Here is a 19,784-nt window from a genome sequence, read left to right as displayed (position 1 = left end):
TCGGATTTTCATGATTTTTCACGGGAACAATTTGAGGAGAATCGCCTGCCTGCGTTGACGTGGCTCCTACTAGTAGTGTGAGAAGTAGTAGTTCTGAGAGACGTTTATGCTGTTGTATTGTGTGTCGATGTGCTGACTTTATGCAATAATATGGGCCATCAGTTGACCCTTTGCGGTGCGTTGCTGCCACCTGCTGGTCAGAATAATTCGCGGCATCTGTTTTTTTTTGTCACGGTTTTGCCCATAAGCTCATTCACTTTCACAGTGCGGTTGTCTAGCGGTAGCATTGACACTCGTGAATGCTTTCGGTTACGTTTCTGCCTCGGAAACAAATGTGTAAGTATTTTATGTGTATAATAACATATGGATGGGCAGTGTATGTACACCTAAGTGGTGAAGGGTCACATGTACAAAACTTCTTAAGTTGTGGTGTCTTGTAGAGGCCAGCCAATCGGAAGGCCACAGTGCATTGTGGGTTGAATCGTTATTTTGAGTGTACACTTATTGTAAACAACTGAGCAGTGAGAATCGTCTTTGCTTTCATCATTGTCTTTGATAAATGGGACACTCGTGTTGTTTGAAAGGCGATAATTCAGTACATTTATTTATTCCATGGACAGCACAGAGCTCTCCTTTGCTGCAGCAGTTATAAAGTACGAGGAGTCGGGTCAATGTGCGCATGGACTCATTTTTCCGTTCAAAATTAAGGCGATAAAAAAAGGGCAATTCAACAGAAAATTGCTCAGCTCTTTCAGAGAGAGGAAAGAATTGAAGAGGCTTATTTCATTAAATTTTGTTACATTTGTTAGATGGGGAGGTTCAGAACATCTTCCATGTCAATGTGCGATCTTCAAAATACATTCCATTTCACTGTAAGTCATTTGTATTTTTTGTGACATGATTATTTGACAAAAAATTTTCACAATTGTAATTCTATGTTCTTTCGGAGTTCAATTTTTGCATTTAGACGTGAGGAAATGAGGGAAAATAAAGAGATAGAGGTTGGGAGAGGTTGGGGTTTCTGCTATTTTATTAACTGTTACATTGAAAAATACAATTTTGAATGAAAATCAACTTCTCATGTTTACCTTGTGATAGGATGTGTAATGCAGTAGCCTAATGCATGTGTAATACCGTTTTATTTTTATGTGTGTAAAAAAAAAATTCTGGCTCCGTTCATGTCGGGGAGTTCCAGCAATGAATTCTAGCCACTTTCCCCTCTGGCGGTCACCCTAGTTAAGAGCCGTCATGGCGTCAACATCCTGAGAAGAAGCAGCACCTCCCATTTTACTGCGCTGGCAGCCTCAAATCAGCCTGACGTTGGTGACTGTCACATCATCCTCCACCAACAGCCTGTGGATATCTTGCAGATCATAACCATCATTCTCGTATTCCACCTCAAAGTCGTTGCCGACGGCCAAGCGGAAAATGTCGTCGCCGCACTCGATGGTCATCTGTAAAAGAATGCATGATTAGTCCAGCCGACGTGAGAAGAAGCTCCAACCACCTCAATTTTTTGTAATTTGATGGTGTGCCTAAAATGACATAATGACCTCAAAGTCGCTTCCGGCTGCGAAGGGGAAGGAGTCCTTTTTGACGATCTTGTTGACATACTTTCCATCAACATGACTCCCGATGCGGGTCAATAGCTCAAGGTCCCCATCTTTGAAATCAACTTCGATGCGCATCGGGGTGTCTTCACCGTGGCCCAAAGATAGGTGGACGATAAACCTGCAATACAGACAGGTAGTTCTTGTAACAGCGAACCTAACACAACGTGGGGGAATGGTGACAATTACTTGGTTGGGTTCGGCTTCACTTTTCCTTGGATGACGATGATGCAGCCAGCGTATAGACGCTCTTTGAACAGCACTTCGGAAACTTCCTGCACGCACACATAAAGGCAGCGTGAAATTGATATATCAGTCAAGCGCTAATCGCTATGGGCAACCTCCAGAACATGCCAACTACAACTCATACAATCGTCAACTCACCTGGTACACATCCACTTGGAGGTTGCAAGTGCCTTTAATGCCGTTGTACATAATCTCATCGCTATCTGGTATTGAAACAAACATCAACCAAGGTAGGACACATGAGATTTGACATTAAGATTTTAAGTGTGAGTGAGCACATTGCATATTAGGAAGCCATGAATCTTCCCAGCTAAATAATCAGCACACCATGTGATCCTGTGCTCCATCGGTAGACCACATTCAAGCTGCGTCCGCAACACGGTCACGTTTCACAGATGTATATGAGCGCAGAACACTTGCAGCCTCGGAGTCAGAAGTATGATAGTGCACAATTTGCCAACTAAGCAAATGTATTTGATTGATAGGCAGCTAATAATGATGCCTGAATCTCTCAGAATGGAAAAAGTATTAGTGGTACAAGTAGGCCTCTATTATCAATCGTATGCAAGCTCATTCTTAAAGTAGACGAAAGACTAACTGAACTATATGAGGGGCCGTACAAGACATTTTTCATTCTGGCCCTCACACACACATACATTCTCCATTCACATACATATTCACCCTCACACACATATATTCTCCTCTCACATTCATATATTATTCACTCTCCAAACTACGGCCCGCCTCCACATTCGGTCCGGCCCCCTGAACAATCAATTTCTTTTTTTTCCAATAGTGTTATTTATTTCCTGGCTTTTTTCTGTGAAGAACCCAGAGGGCTATTTGGTTATTATCTATTTAATTAATAGTGATAATATTATATTATGTTGAGGTAATTATCGAGGTTTGATTGATTAAATATTTGCTTGGTTGATTGAATATTTGCTTGTGCTCATACATACCATAAATACATAATGCCATATTTTTCTTACTTATATAACCAGTAAATGATTATTGCTTGCTATACCAGGTTGTAGTATAATGCTTAAGTGTTACAAAGGGTAAAAGGGGGTCGGGATGACAACTATTTTGCTTCATGGCCGCATCATTGCGTAACTAGACCTTCCGAGGCATCTTCAGCACCTGGCGTCTGGACTTCCGTCTAGACCTTCGAGGACAATTTTCCATCCATGGCCGCAGCGTTGCATAACTGAAGTGTCTGGATTACATAAGATCTTGCTTCCACATGTGTATTCACTTAGTTCCACCTACATGCACACACATATCCAATCGAAAACCACATGGGTGTCTCCAGCTTGCTCTCCCCTCCCTTAGGGCGACATCCATCTTTGTTTAGGACAAACCCCTAAATAAAATACCAAGGAGGATATTTTTCCTCGAGATCAATTTTGGTGACTCACGAGTCACATGTTGCTCTCCTTGGCCAAGAAAACTGAGTGTCTTCTCTCCTTATGTCTACCTAAAGATCTATTTTTGAACTTGACATATTATCTTTATTTTATATTATTAATTTTATTTACTTTTGTTCCGTGAAGAATCCAGAAAGGGTTATTTGATTGTGGCTTTCTGAAAAACAATTCATTTTTGCATTTAGGCACTCCTGCAATCGTCACACTTTTTCTGTTACAAACTGACCCGGCCCCTCATCAGAGAAGGGAAAAGTTATGTGGCTCTCACAGGAAAAAGTTTGAGAATCCCCTGCTCTAATCGAAAGCACAGTGTAGTATAGTTGGTGCACACCAACAGAAGGCGCCAACTCACCTTGGCATCGCTTGCAGATGTAACGTCTAAGGGAGGTGCAGGAGAGGTCGTTCAAGCGACCTCGACGTCCCCCCATCTCAACACAGTCTTCATTTTGGAGGTTAGGCTCACCTGCATCCCAGAGCCTGCACAGAAGTACCTTTCATACCGAGATCCTGCTATAAAACAACCTTTCGGCAGCTGCTCTGAAGCTCATCCCTAGTTGAGCATCAGTCGCATTTACAAATCAAGTGCAAAAAAAAAAAACAAAAAACAAAATCAATACATGAAATTATCCTTAAAAATATATAGTTAAAAAATATATATATATGATTTTGCTCAGTAAGAAGATTTTTTTTGTAATGATCACGTGTGTTTCTTAGATGGACTTTTAGATGGAATTTTGTAAACCAGTGAAAAAATAATGGATATATGGGAATCAGTTTCTCATTTATGCCTCGTTTCACTGTAATGCTGTAATGCATGTGTGAAACCTTTCATTCATTCCATTTCTGAGCCGCTTATCCTCAAGAGGGTCACGGCTGGAGCCAATCCCAGATAACTGTGGGCGGTAGACGGGGTACGCGCTGAATCGGTTACCAGCCAATTGCAAGGCATAAGGAGACGAACAACCATTAGGCGGGGTACGCGCTGAATCGGTTACCAGCCAATTGCAGGGCACAAGGAGACGAACAACCATTCGCGCGCACACACTCGTACCTAGGGACAATTTAGTGTGGTCGATTAGCCTACCATGCATGTTTTTGGGATGTGGGGAAACTGGAGTACCCGAAGAAAACCCAAGCAGGCATGGGCAGAACATGCAAACTCCACACAGGAAGGCCAGAGCGTTTTTCAAAAAACCCTTGATCCCAGGACTGTGAGGCCGACGTGCTAACCACTGTGTGTGTGTGAAACCTGTTGTGTTTTATTGTGTGCTCTATTTAAAACTGTGCGAAAAGCACAACCCCCCCCCCCCCCCCCCCCCCAAAAAAAAAGGGCTCCGTGCCTACCCTTATGTCAGGGAGTTCCGGCAAGATATTCTACGCCGTTAACACACACGCGCGTAACGTAAACGTTGAAGGACTGTGATTGGTCCGCTCTTTTTCCGGTTCAGCACAACACCGCCGCCATTTTCAAACATTCGCACACGTCTTCTGTGTTGCCCACGCGTCAACATTTGTTGTTCAGTATTGATTAGCTGCAGCTGCAAATACACTCTTTTCGGTTGCGCAAAATTGTTCAAGCCCACACCTCCTCTAGTGGCATGGTGGTGAGTTACAGAGCAAAGTGTTCCCGTGACGCAGAAGTTCAAGTGCGCAATGACGGCGTAGGGCAGGCTTCACTAAATCCGGACCTCGGTGCCACTTTTCCTGTCGTGTTTTCCATGTCTCCCTCCTCCAACACACCTGAATCAATATAATCAGGATCATTATCAGGCTTCTGGAGAGGTTGCTGATGACATAATCATTTGATTCAGGTGTGTTAGGGGAGAGAGACGTGGAAAACACGACAGGAAAAGTGGCACCGGGGTCCGGTAGTGTTGTATCGGTCGCGAATGATTCGTTCTTTTTGAACGAATTGTTTGGGTGAACGAGACCGAACTAATCACCATCTGCACTGATTCGTTCTATGAAGTTGGTATTTGTTCACTGCGTGGGAGGGCGTTGAGCAAGCGGCAGCGTCTTCTGACATCGCACACGACCAATCAGACGCCAGCCTCATCGCGGGCAGGGGAGGGACCGGAAACAGAATCAGGGCGTATGTCACTCACTTCCACGTGTGGCCAATAAGCAGCCAGCGTGCAGGCAAGGGGGCAAGACTGAGTTTTGTCACTTCCCGTTCAGTGACTCGGTCCTCCGGTTCCTGACCTAGCTTGCTGCTAACGTGACTTTCCAGTAATGACTATGCGGTGAACGAATCAAAAAATGAAAGGAAAGGACTTTGTCACATATTTGTTAACGTGGAGCCTATCAAATGCAGCTCAAAAAGACAAAAACACCACACAAATCTAGCGAGCATGGTTCAGTGTACTACTTTTCTCAACAGACTCGGGACTACCTATTACGACATACTATCAAATTTACAGTAATTTAAAACACGGGTAGCTACGAGGCAAGCAAAAGCTGAGCTGCGGTCGCGTGACGGCAATGAAGGGGGCAAAGAACTGTCACTATATGGAGGCTTCATGGCAGCGATATTTACCTCATATGTGCACAGAAAAAAAGAATAGTATGATCACCATAATACTGATTTGCAATGAAACGGTATACACATGTCCATTTTTTCCAAGTGTTTTATTTTTTTTTTCCCATGTCAGGTGTTGGTTGGTTTGACAAATTATGTCAATCCGTCCATCATGTGCTACTCAAGCGCCCCACAACAACGCACATGGACACGGGAGATGTCGCAATATGTCTACATTTTTCTTAACAGACTAATGAGAGTAGAAAGGCGATATCGTAAAGAGCAAACAATTATTTCTCGTCAGCATTTGACAATCTGAGATGCGGGGACGACAGGGGAGCTGACCGGATTATTTTATTTATTAATACCAGTGCAAAACGTCAATACGATCACCATAATACTGATTTGCAATGAAACTGTATATACATGTCATTTTTTTCCGAGTGTTTTATTTTTTTCCCCCGTGTCAGGTGTTGGTTGGTTTGACAAATTATGTCAATCCGTCCATCATGCACTACTCAAGCGCCCCAAAACAACGCACGCGGACACGGGAGATGTCGCAATATGTCTACATTTTTCTTAACAGACTAATAAGGGTAGAAAGGCGACATCGTAAAGGGCAAACAACCATTTCTCGTCAGCATTTGACGATCTGAGATGCGGGGACGACAGGGGAGCTGACCGGATTATTTTATTTATTAATACCAGTGCAAAAATTCAGTACGATCATCTTAATACTGATTTGCAATTAAACTGTCAAATATCAAAATGCAGTATTGTCTTTATTTCAGAGCAGCACATTCGAAAACTAGCTATTTACACTTATAGTTTTAACAATAGTGACTAAAAATAATAGTGATGAGCATGAAAACAAAAATACAACAGAGTGAGAGGTAAATATGTGTTGGTCGATCCATTTAGAAATTAAACTTTCGATTTATTTTTATTTTCGTGACAGCAAGCATGCTGCGTTGGCTGGTAGCAGGCTAGCAGCAGCATTGTATATGTGATCGAGAACATGCTAAAGAAAGTCCGTGCGCCCCCGACCCCAAACCCCCACTCCTCCCACAAAAGGAAAATGTTTAACCGTGTCCTAAATCGAAATGCAAGCACGAGCCATGATTTTGAGCCCATAGAACTAGGACAGACGACGCGGAAGTTCTCCCTCGCTTTTGCAGCAGCGGGTGGGAGGGAGACGAGGCTGTCTGTGAAAGCAGAATGATATTGCCTGTCACTCATTACTGAAACTACGACGAGTGGTCAATGTGCAAGAGAGGGAGGGACCAAGAATGTCACTTCCCGTTCAGTTATACTGCGAAGCGGTCTTTGGTGATTCGTTCGGCAACGTCACTTCCCGTTCAGTAACCGAACGATTCATTTGGACGGGGAGGGAGATGAGGGGGGCGAACGATTCGTTGAACGATTCGTTTGAACGAATCTTTTTACTGAACGATCCGGAATGGATTCGTTTACTCAAGTGAACGACAGATCCCGTCACTAGGGTCCGGATTTAGTGAACCCTGGCGTAGGGCCTACGGCGTCGCTCCGCTGTCACCGGAACGCAGAAGCATAAATCAGCCTTGACTAGAACCATTCTTCTTAACAAAACGGCCTGTCAAAAAACATTTCAGAAATTCTTTTTAACTAAACGGCCTGTTAAAAAGCAGATACGCTGAGGGATGTTATTTTGATCGATTCTGATTCGGTTGTGCTTTACCAATCATCTTATTGATAATAGCAGTCGCCACATAAGGCTGTTCAGTTCCCTATAAAGCAAAGAAGAAGCACTTTTCCTTGGGTGCAGCTGTCATTTTGGGTGTTATAGTGATGAGTGAGTAGGAAGTACCCAAATTTTACGTGTCTACATTACGCTTTCCTTATACTGCTTACGCTAGTTCTGATTTCAAAGGAGTTCCGTCAATCCACTTCCACGGGTATGGGCTCTTCAGGCCGATCCAGTAGTCAAAGCCATCGAGTTGTTCTTTCAACCAGTCCTGAAACAAATTGCATCAGTACTAAAGGGCACGAGAGACACTTAGTGAAAGGCCGCTCACCCTCTCCGCGCTGCTCCGGATTATCAGCAGGTGCCCCCCATTGGATGAACAGTAGCGTTTGGCATCATCCCAAGATTTAGAGTCATTGGCAAAGCAGTAACTATGTTGGTTGTTGAGCCGCCAGGGTGCCTGACAGCCCTCAGCAGACTTGGGCCGTCGAGTAGGCGATACAACCTTCTTATCAGGGCCCGTAAGAGGAGGGCCCGTAGCACGAGGGCCCGTAGTAGGAGCGACCGTAACAGGAGCTACCGTAACAGGAGGGCCCGTAGGAGGACGGCCCGTAGCAGGAGCGACCGTAGCAGGAGCGACCGTAACAGGAGGGCCCGTAACAGGAACGCCCGTAGCAGGATGGCCCGTAGCAGGAGCGACCGTAAGAGGAGGGCCCGTAGCAGGAGCGACCGTAACAGGAGGGCCCGTAACAGGAGGGCCCGTAGGAGGAGCGACCGTAGCAGGAGCGACCGTAGCAGGAGCGACCGTAACAGGAGGGCCCGTAGCAGGAGCGACCGTAGCAGGAGCGACCGTAGCAGGAGCGACCGTAACAGGAGGGCCCGTAACAGGAACGCCCGTAGCAGGATGGCCCGTAGCAGGAGCGACCGTAAGAGGAGGGCCCGTAGCAGGAGCGACCGTAACAGGAGCGACCGTAACAGGAGGGCCCGTAACAGGAGGGCCCGTAACAGGAGGGCCCGTAGGAGGAGCGACCGTAGCAGGAGCGACCGTAACAGGAGGGCGCGTAACAGGAGGGCGCGTAACAGGAGGGCGCGTAGCAGGAGGGCGCGTAGCAGGAGGGCTCGTAGGCCCGCAGCAGCGTCCTAAGGGCGTCAAGAAAAATATTCAAATAATATTTGATGATAGCAGTATTCAAAAAATTCAAAGAAAAGAAGAGCAAAACCGTTCATAATAAGTCTTTAAATAATAATGAAATCATTTTTCTAGTGGACCCTCTGCCCGTTTCACTTTTTCCTGTGATGTGATAATTTCACCACAGACCCCAGTCTCACCACCCAGCAGACGAGTGAGCTACCTGAAGGTGCTATTTTTAGCCTCCGCAATTGAGCGACGTTACGGTGACGTCAACTTCATGAAAAGACAAAAGCCCTCCGGGTCAGAAGAAAAAGAAAGAAGAGACCATAAACGTGAAGAAAAACAGAGGTTTGTTGTGATGATTTTTTTTCAACAGCATAAGCACGTAGACTTAGCGCAACTGCAAGCTAGCGGTTATTCACATAGAGTTTATATGACTTAGTGCTAAAGAAAGATTATACTGTATCATTAGCCAGGCTGTTGTTTTAGAAATATTTTCAGTATTCAGCCAGCTGTTGATTAGTTTCAGTTAAATTTACTCCCCCTCCAATTTTTGAGAAATTTGGACAAAGTCTATGGGGGACCCAAATTGTCTTGCTTACTTTCATGTGATGTGAACCACTTTTACCTTGTGTGAAATTTTGCCTTTCAAATAAATTTGCCTTGCCTAAAAAAGTGGCAAGGTTAATTATACAAATACACCATAAAATATGCATTAATAATTTCAAAGTTCTGTGGTATGGGGGACTAAAAGTGCCATGGATTTAAATGCAAACATTTGTTTTTAAATGTGTCATTAATTCATTAAAATGGCAATCACGTTCATGTAAAAAAAAAAAAAAAATTCAATAGGTATTTATTTGCTGTCTTATTTTATTTAATTCATTATTATTGAATAGTCCTGTGTAGTTGCAGTGCTTCAAGAATGTATTTTCTTTCAACTACGCCCATCAAAGATAGTGACCGGGTCCAATAGACAGGTACAGTAGGCTGCAAGACTTTAGGCGCTATCATGCTGGTTTGACAATGAGCAGCTATTTGACAAATATAATGTAAGATTCCACTTTCTTCTCTAGATGCTCTTCTGAAATATTTTCCTTCTGCCTCTGTACATTCTGGGCCATCTTTTACAGCGAACTTATCCACATCAGCACCAAGTCCAAGCCCACCAAGTCCAGGAAAGAAGTGCCCTTCCAAAACAACTGTCATATGAAAGTGCAATAGATGCTTTTGCATCAGTGAAGACAAGGTGAGTAAGGTTATAGGTCGAGGTGAAAAAAAGTTGCATTTTAAAGTGTTCGGTTTGTCTTTATATAGGTTTGTGTTGGTGGGGGGTGTTAATCATATTGTAACAACAATTGTAAAAGTCATCAAGATTGTGTTCAACTGCAGGTTTTTTGTTGTTGTTTGTTTTCCCTTCGGTCATTAAAAGTTCAATTATCCCTCCCCTTCCAGCACCTCAACCTATATGTATTCATGATCCAGATCAATTGAGATCACAGACAATGGTTTTGGAGCTAAGTTTCTGTTGTGTTGAAGCACATGTCTTTTGGACATTCTCTTCCTACGTTTGATACATTATGACAAAACACACACACAGGCACCACATACAAAATTATCCATCTCGCAATGTGAAACAAAACACCTGGAATGTGAAAAGTTGCATTGAAAACCTCAGTCCATGTAGAACTGTAACATATATGTATTTATTTTTTATTTTTTAATGTTAATTTTATTTATATATGAAAAAATACAATTATACATTAATACAAATCTATTGGGTTTATTGATAATTTATTGATTAAAAAAATCATTAAGATTATAATGGAATTAAAAAAAAGTAGATATTTATTTATATCATAGGTAAATACTATGACCCTTTAGTATAAAACTAAAACTAACCAAAACTAAACTACAAGAGTATTTAACTGCCATTAGTCAATATTTAGTATTATATATTTAGTGTTATTATATTTAGTAATAATAATACTACTAATAATATAGTATTATATAATACTATAAAATTAAATTAAAAAATAAATTATTATGAATTTATTAAATTTATTATTATTAAGTTATTAAAATTATTATAATAAAATTTAATAGTAATATTTAGTGTTATTTTTTTAATTCATAATAATTTTAATAGTTTTAAAATAGTTATATATATACATTTGTATTAATGTATAATTTTGGTTCGTTTAGCTTACTACTGACAACAACAGAAGTGCGCTTATTCTTAACTGGGAGGACTGGCTATGGATTCTCACGTTTCTGTGCCAATGACGGTGCTAGACGTCCAATCCATTTGCAGCCTTCCAAGGCAAAACGAAGTGAATTTCCAAGGCAAACCGAAGTGAATGTTTCAGGTTTTCAGTCAGTGGCGGTCAGTGAGTTAAATGAGTGGTATATCAATGCTTAAAGTCAGTCGTTAGTTTTAAATAGGCTTTACTACACCCTTTTTTCAAAAGTTCACAGTCGGATCAGAAAGTGTCTCAAAACCGCGGATGTATTATGTATTGTTTCCATTGTTTCAAATGAGACTGACAGTTTGCTTAATATGTCTAGTAATCTGACAAGTATACATTTCCCCGAGGTGGGGCCAATAAAATGCCCTTTTATATTGATCCCCTAATGATCTGAAGAAACAAATCCAGTCCCAACAACGTTTGCAGTGAACCTTGAAGTCAAATAAAAACGTGAACTCACCAAGCGAAGCCCAAATGCCAAGCACGGTCAACGCTTGGAAAAGGAGCGATTGTGCCTTCTTCATCTCTCAGGTCCAGATAGAAGATCAGCCAGATAAACTTCAGAGGAGAATTTAATACGACGCAAGCCTCTTTCGCTCTGTGACAGACACACAAGCTTGACTACGTCACGCACGCACGCACGCACGCACGTCCAACGACACAAAGGCTGGAGGATGACGCTCTAAAGAACTCGTGCATCAAAAGAAAACAAACATACAAACAAAGAAGAATTCGTGCATCAAACACGTCTCAACGTCACGTGGAACATTTGGAAATTAGGGTCGTACTAGTGATGGAGAAACCTTAGCTTTCTGAAGCAGTAAATATATATCAAGCAACGTGTCGAAATGGTTCATTCAGTGTTATGAAGCATTTGCCACGAATCAGTGTGGTGAGTCACGACAGACGACACTGCTTCACCGCTGCTTTCTGTACCGCTGAAGCAAATGTGTTGAGATGGTTCCGTGCTACGAGGCATTTGACACAATTCAGTGTGGTGACATCTTCTGGACAAAAATATATTGAATTTTCATCTAACCAAATGACCAAGTGTCATCTGAACAATGAAACCTGTGGGTGGTATGGTGGTTATATACTATGTCTGATGTGCGAGCAGTAGTGGGTTTGACCACTAGCCTGAAATGTATTCTTTATTCTTCCCCCAGATTAATAAAAAAAAAAAAATAATAATAATAATAATAATGAAAACAAACAAACAAAAAAAAGCTGTTGTGTTACTTTTAAATGAAATACGCAAATGCTTGTGCAATAGGGAACTCTTGATGGTAGGTGTATAGAATGCTAGTGACACTGGGATGGGGATTTGGGTGATTCACACATTTTTATTTAAAAACAGAATCATCTCAGCAGCATTTGGTTTCAGCCGGTTCCTCTTTTTGCTAATGACCTCTCCAGCTTTTGAGAATATTCTCTCACATGGCACGAACAAATATACAAACTGACAGATAGACAAACAAACACAAAAACTGACAAACAGACAGACACAAAAACAAACACAAAAACTAAATTGTGTGTGTGTGTGGGGGGGGATGCGTGGGTGTGTGTGTGCGTGTACTATGGCGAGAGGCTGACGTGACTGACCTGAAAAGAAACTGCTTTTCTGTACTGTTTCTCTTTTTTATTTACCAGCTTTCAATTTAACATGTTTAACAATTGTACATGCAGTCTAAACATTAAGTATATGAAAATGTCTTGTAAACAATAAGAATTCAAGTTTGAACATTTATAACAGCTAGTATGACTTGAACAACATTATACAAATCAATACGACGACTGTGCAAACATGTCATTGTAACACAAATGACATACGACTTGAACAGTACACTTCAAACAGACAACTTATTGTTCATGGCTGATGTGACATTATTACTTTTTGCTTTTTACTTCAATGTTTCTGTGTTTTTTTCTTCTTCTTTTTTTCAGAGCATTTTTTTAAATACATGCACGCACACATGCACCCCCACCACAGAGACACACACGCTAAAGCTATATTGCTCTTATGCCAATGAAGCGTTTAAGATTTTATGATGGCAGTAATGACACAGAATAAAGCAAGCACATACAGAAAAATAGCGGTGGCCATTAAATGGTGATATTATAAGCCCCACTGTTGGATTATAATTTATGGTGAATGCTTTACCATCATAAAAGCTGTCAAAGAAATCACACACACACACACAGATACAAAATAACGCGACATACTAATTGCTAGATGCAGTCGGTGCCCAATCCACTCATTAAGTTCAGCCGTTTTGACAAGGTTAGAGCCGCTATCAGACTCCCATCACGTTCATTTGTAGCGTTAGCCGCTAGCGTCAGCCAGTAGAAAGCAATAGAAGCACTCTCTCATGAAATCGTGAAGAAAGCGGGTGAAAGCCCGCCTGGAGGCCGCCAAGAGTCTACTTAATGTCGGGTGAAAGTTTGGCTAAGCTCCCTTAAGCCCGACTCCATCACGTTTGCTTGTAGCATTAGCCGCTAGCGTTAGTCTACTGGGCTGCTGTTTGCTTGATTTCCTGATAACCACGTGACTTCACATGTAAACACACTGACTGCTTTCTTAAAGGGGAACGAACGTAGCCGAACAACACGGCGTCAAAGCGGGATGAAAAGACTATATTTACTTGTTTTATTAAATGACCAAATTTACCGACATGGTCAAAATTACGTCGGTCATCGTGAAGAATTTTGTTAACGGTCAATTTTTGGTAAACCGCCTGGCTCTGCGGAAAACTCATTTGGGTACAATGCAACAGGTATTTGGATCTGTCAGGACATCTGGTATTGAATGAAAGAGCTACTGTTCGTCTATGTACTGCCCAAAAATTACGTCTTTATGGTACAACAGACGTTATGGCCAACACATATCAAGGGGACGCCGCGTCCCCAATTTTACTACGCAGAGTGTAAAGAGTTCATTCTTGGATAATTGTGAAAAAGTGATCATCCGGGATGGAGGATCGAGCCGCTACTCCTCCGCATTGTGAGGAGCCAGCTGAGGGGGTTCGGCCATCTGGTTTGGATGCGTCCAGGAGGCTTCGCTGAATGTAAGCCAATGTGGAGCTTTGCTCTCATACAAGAAATATATTTAAGGAACTTTTCCAGCGTTATTTCGTTGTGTAAATGCATTTATAATAATCACAAAAATATGTAGACTATTTAAACATTTAGAAAGATGCGGATTTTTTTTTCTGCCAGCTCGAAGAGATTAAAATAAATGTCAAATCCACCGATAGAACAGACACACAAATATAAAAGATATAAATGTTTATTGAATATGCATCTAACGGTATTGTTTAACTGAAAATTCATTGCAAAAGAGAGGCTTTAATTTTTTTTATTATTCATTGTCACAAATGTGATCACACAGAACGCAACCATGCATCTCATCCCCGCATTTCCTTCTTCTCCTGAGTCCTCCCAAATATAACATAAAATTGACGGCGGGGGGGTCAGGCTCTGGGCCTGCAAATCAAGTGAATTGATCAGGCTCGGGCGGGGTTGGGCTGGATTTTTTTAGGCCCAATCTAACCTCTACTCTGACGATGTTCAAAGGACATACATATTCATACAGTCAATGGGACTAAACATATATCACCCTGCTTTATGTGGTAATGCACGATAAATTATTTCTTACACTTAACGTACCAAATCTTATTTTATTGTCCTGACAGCAGACTTTATTTCTTTTCATGTACATAAGTAAACTGGCATATTGACGCATTCACAAATCACACGATCTGTAATTCGCTGCCAACAGACCAGTCGCGCTCTACTCGCTGGAGCGGTGTTGGATTTCGCGGTGAGGGTGGCTTTTAATTCTTCATAACTCCGCATTACTATCGCGCATTCCTCCTCCGTGAAGTAAGGTGCCCGTGCCATCGTCACAAGTAGTTTTTGACTCTGGTCTCCGCCCCCTTTTATGTGAACGCGCAGTAACTCTGATTGGGTTGACATAGGTTCGACTAATCAACCTCATAACTAGCGTCGTAGCACTGATTGACCACAAACTAGATAACCAGGTTTCGTCAACTCCGGTTAGCCGCTGGTAAGCAGGATTACTTCAGTACAGTACAGTACAGTACAGGCCACTGGCATTCACAAAGTCACGATCAAAATCAGTGACGTGCGGTGAGGTTCATGGTTGGTGAGGCACTGACTCCTTTAGTGTCCGATTTCCAAATATATAAACCAAAAACGGTAGCTTATTCAATTGGCTACTGGTTATTTCATATCTCATCAGCATTCTTCACAAAACACGCACACACGGTACATATTATCGATACGTAAAAGTAAGAAAATAGCATGCATTTGCTCTACACCCTCAATGTGTTGGTCGTCGCAATTCTATAATTCATGCAACATAAATGAGAGTAAAGAGTGGTGTACAAAACCACAGAATTCAATTCTGACCTTTAGTGAAATATTCAGTTGTTTTTAAAACTTTTAATTCTGATACTTTAATCAATTTATTACAGATTGCTAAACAAAAAGTGTGAAAAAAAAACAAAGAATATTTTATTTAAGGCCAAAATTTAGTTTTTAAATATTCTATTGTATTTTTCTTGGTCTAAGCTCTTTTTTTTTTTTTTTTTAATTTTTTTTTTTTTTTTATAAGATTGAAATGAAAACTGTTTGTGGTCTTGCGCCTGTCCTTCACCACAAAAACCGGCGTTACTTTGGAAGGGCATAGGTTTGGTCTCAACATTCGTAGGGACGATATAACAGCATAACCTGCATGTAGGTACACTTTTTGCTGGGGACGGGACATTAATTAGACCAAACAGATTGGATGAAGGGGGCAAAGGGCCACATTTCTCATGTATATGAACCTAATTAATTAATAGGCAAAATGATCAATGCAAAATAAATCCTTATCTTCTGATAATAACTTTTACGTGCATTGGTTCAGATGATACACTGTTCGATTCAAAGGTTTAGTTATTGTTGGGTAAAGAGACATACTATACATTATACATTATACATAATGAATCAATATTAAAATCTCCACAGATGAAGAATTTTTTTTTGCTTAATAGTGGAAAACAATTGGCTCATCCATTCAGTGAAGGACTCAATACATGAACCTCGTGATTGATAGATTCAACTGACAATTATATTTTTCTTTTTTTCATTGTAGATCTCTATTGTCAAACATTCCAAGTGTTCTTGACATATCTATTCAATTCAATTTTATTCGTATAGCCCTAAATCACAACAAGGTTGTCTCAAAGGGCTTTGCAGAGGCAATGTGATACACAATCAGAAACAGCAAATGAAGCAATAAAGATGAATACATACATTTCGAATCCTGGGCATCCCCCATCCGTAGACCCTCCATGTCGGCAAGGAAAAACTCCAAAAACTCCAGAGTCTTTGGGGAAAAAATGAGAAACCTTGGGAAGTACCACAGTGAGGAGAGATCCACTCCCAGGACAGATAGGCAGGAAGCACCAGGACTGGAATTAGCAGGCGAAGTTACAGTCCGTAAAGATACATTGGAGTAAAGGAACAAGAAGAGGTCCATCTAGCCAGATGAGACGGGGGTGTGACTTGTCTCTGTGATTTCACCTGTCGTGCCTGCACATAGTGAGTCCTCCTGTATTACCTAGCTGTTCCTCGTTGTCTCGTTACCCCTTGTCTGCATGTGTGTGTGTATAAAAGCACCCAGTTTCTTTTCAGTCCTTGTTGCGTCATTGTCAATGTAAGTGTCTATGTCAACGTCAAAGTCCATGTCAGGTTCTCATCAGCAGTATTCACGCCTATCCAAGCCCTTGTGTTCCAAGTGAGTTTTTGAAAAGCAGTCTTTTGTTAGTGACAGTTTTTGTTTGCCTCAGTGCCTTCTTTGGATTATCACAGCCTTTGTTTGTACTTTGTTTTTCGTTGGCTTTAATTAAATCATTTTTGCACCATTCATCTGCCTCGCCTACATTTCCCTGCATTTGGGTCCACCTTGCCCGCCCGCGCTCCCTGACAACTAGCACCTTAGAGACGGTCATTTGCTTTGCTAAGCCCCCCCCAAAAAACACTTGAGGTCAGAAGAGGCAAGATGGATATACATCATTTTTTCAAACCTAAGCTTTCAAAAGCGACAACAACTACTGAGCGAGAACCAAGAACTGAAGATGTGGACCATGAAACACCGGAGAGCATCGCCAAAATGGTGAGCGGAATTTCAGTTGGCTCCACTTCAGACGTTAACCCCCAAAAATGGAAACAAGGTAAAAAAAAAAAAAGTTCATTTTCAACGTATTATTATAAATTATGTTCCTGGCTGGAAATAGCCAAAACAGATGTGGCGTCTACTTCTCCACGAGGTAAGACAGAAAAACGCACACGCTCACACACGCAGACACACACACAGCTGGGGTGCCTGTATGTACGAGCATGGGCTAAGCTACTATCGGAGCATATATCGTGTAAGTTGATTTTATTGCTGACACTGCGTTTCGGGGTCATCAACATTTTTGGCCCCTCTTGCCAGAAAAGTCAAACTCCACCTTATGGTTTTACCACGCGATACTTTTTACTTTGACTTGAGTAGATTTGTGATGAAACACAACTCTTACGCCACTACTTTGGGCTACACTAGAGTCATTACATTTTTCGTCTTTATTGTACATATTGACTTTATTCTCGCCAGAGGTGCCGACAGTGGCCGTCTCAGTTGTACCAATGAGACGTCGCAACAATAACCACCTGACTCCATTATACGTTATAAGTAGCGGTAACAATGTTTGTTCTCCGCTAGAGGGCACTCATGCTCTGGGTGATGTTTCATCGTGTTGTTCTGGTCTGAATTTGAGGGTTTGTGTGTCATCTTTTTGGCCGGATAGGTTATAGTACAGTAATGTAATGACAGTTCATCTACTAGTAGATGAAGTTGTGCTGAGAAAAAAATATATAACATTATTATTATTATTTTTTTTCATAAGACATTGTAAGCAGTTACTGACAAAGTTACTCCTTACTAGAGTATTCTTTTCAACGAATATTTTTTACTTGTACTTGAGGAATGTTTTGGATAACTACTTTTGCTTTTAACCACCTCAGGTCAGACCTCGAAAAACTCTTGAGTCTGGTCACTCGTACATCGAAGCGCCACTATTTTTGCTATTTGACTATCACTTCACCATTAGCAAATGGACTGGACATTTGTCGCCGTCAATGACACAAAAACACGATCATTCAGAGGCAGCTCTGTGTGTTAATCTTGTCTTAACACAAAATTGGAATTGCCAGTGGGTCCAATGCGTGTCCATTGGCTCTTGATTCAACTCATCGTTGACGATAGCAAATTGAGCCAAGTCTTATCACCAAATTCACAACAACATTAGGAACGTCTTGCAGTCCTCTCCAGCATTTACCACCTACAATATATGCAAGCAGAAAGCTGTTGTGGTGAGAGTTAATACTGGCTCGGAATAAGACTGGTTTGGTTTAACAGAGGTCAGAGGGGGGTTTGAATGACATGAGAAGGTAATCCCATGAAAACGGGAGGTGCGACTACAACAGTTGGCCGATATCCAACCTTATTCTGACCTACTAACGAGCACATGAAATCAACTAATTTTATAGATCAAAAATGTCATTTATTTACACACTGTGGTTATGATCTCCCCCCCCCCCGTGAGTCATCACCTTATCGTGGTGGAGGGGTTTGCGTGTCTCAATGATCCTAGTAGCTATGTTGTCTGGGGCTTTAAGCCCCTGGTTGGGTCACCAATGGCAAACAGGTCCTAGGTGAGAGGCCAGACAAAGTATGGCTCAAAAAGACCCCTTATGATGAGCAACATTAATGAACCCCAGTTTCCCTCGCCCGGACGCGGGTTACCGGGCCCCCCCTCTGGAGCCAGGCCTGGAGGTGGGGCTCGAAGGCAAGCGTCTGGTGGCCGGGGCTGTCCCCATGGGGCCCGGCCGTGCTCAGCCCGAAAAGGCAACGTGGGTTCCCCTTCCCATGGGCTCACCACCTGTGGGAGGGGCCAAAGGGGTCGGGTGCGTAGGGAGTTGGGCGGCAGCCAAAGGCGGGGGCCTTGGCGGTCCGACCCCCAGCTGCTGAAGCTAACTCTTGGGACATGGAATGTCACCTCTCCGACTAGTTCCGACTAGATATAGTCGGACTCTCCTCCACACACAGCTTGGGTTCTGGTACCAATCCTCTCGAGAGGGGTTGGACTCTCTTCCACTCTGGAGTTGCCCATGGTGAGAGGCGCAGGGCAGGTGTGGGCATACTTATTGCCCCCCGGCTTGGCGCCTGTACGTTGGAGTTTACCCCGGTAGACGAGAGGGTAGCCTCCCTCCGCCTTCGTGTGGGGGGACGGGTTCTTACTGTTGTTTGCGCTTATGCACCGAACAGCAGTTCAGAATACCCACCCTTTTTGGAGTCCTTGGAGGGTGTGCTAGAGAGCGCCCCCTCTGGGGACTCCCTCATTCTACTGGGGGACTTCAACGCTCACGTGGGCAATGACAGTGAGACCTGCAGGGGCGTGATTGGGAGGAACGGCCCCCCCGATCAGAACCCAAGTGGTGTTCTGATATTGGACTTCTGTGCTCGTCACGGTTTGTCTATAACGAACACCATGTTCAAACATAGGGGTGTCCATATGTGCACTTGGCACCAGGACACCCTAGGCCGCAGTTCGATGATCGACTTCGTAATCGTGTCATCGGACTTGCGGCCGCATGTTTTGGACACTCGGGTGAAGAGAGGGGCGGAGCTGTCAACTGATCACCACCTGGTGGTGTGTTGGCTCCGATGGCGGGGGAAGATGCTGGCCAGACCTGGCAGGCCCAAACGTATTGTGAGGGTCTGCTGGGAACGTCTGGCAGAATCCCCTGTCAGAAAGAGTTTCAACACC

At 42.6% G+C, this 19,784-nt stretch overlaps 1 protein-coding gene across 1 annotated transcript; it reads right to left on the bottom strand.

Annotated features, from left to right (window-relative positions):
• Window positions 1-1,012: 1,012 nt before the first annotated feature.
• On the bottom strand, window positions 1,013-11,536 carry LOC130911438 (collectin-12-like). The gene is made up of 8 exons (XM_057829247.1): window positions 11,369-11,536; window positions 7,859-8,667; window positions 7,695-7,798; window positions 3,639-3,763; window positions 1,995-2,059; window positions 1,800-1,885; window positions 1,554-1,731; window positions 1,013-1,454 (listed from the first exon to the last, which is right to left on the bottom strand). Exons 1-8 carry the CDS (start codon window positions 11,430-11,432, stop codon window positions 1,305-1,307), a joined length of 1,581 nt encoding a protein of 526 aa, XP_057685230.1. The 5' UTR covers window positions 11,433-11,536; the 3' UTR covers window positions 1,013-1,304.
• Window positions 11,537-19,784: the final 8,248 nt, after the last annotated feature.

This window comes from Corythoichthys intestinalis, unplaced genomic scaffold (genome assembly GCF_030265065.1).
Source record: "Corythoichthys intestinalis isolate RoL2023-P3 unplaced genomic scaffold, ASM3026506v1 HiC_scaffold_45, whole genome shotgun sequence".
Taxonomy (NCBI): domain Eukaryota; kingdom Metazoa; phylum Chordata; class Actinopteri; order Syngnathiformes; family Syngnathidae; genus Corythoichthys; species Corythoichthys intestinalis.
The sequence above is the reverse complement of the archived record's forward strand: the minus strand, read 5'-3'. Positions and strand labels throughout refer to the sequence as shown.

Excerpts from the sequence above, each read along its gene's own strand:
- LOC130911438 (XM_057829247.1), bottom strand. The coding sequence starts at position 11,432 with ATGAAGAAGGCACAATCGCTCCTTTTCCAAGCGTTGACCGTGCTTGGC. Across the intron at positions 8,668-11,368 it reads TGGCATTTGGGCTTCGCTTG|GACGCTGCTGCGGGCCTACG; the intron begins GTGAGTTCACGT and ends TGACGCCCTTAG. Across the intron at positions 1,455-1,553 it reads CAGCCGGAAGCGACTTTGAG|ATGACCATCGAGTGCGGCGA; the intron begins GTCATTATGTCA and ends ATTCTTTTACAG.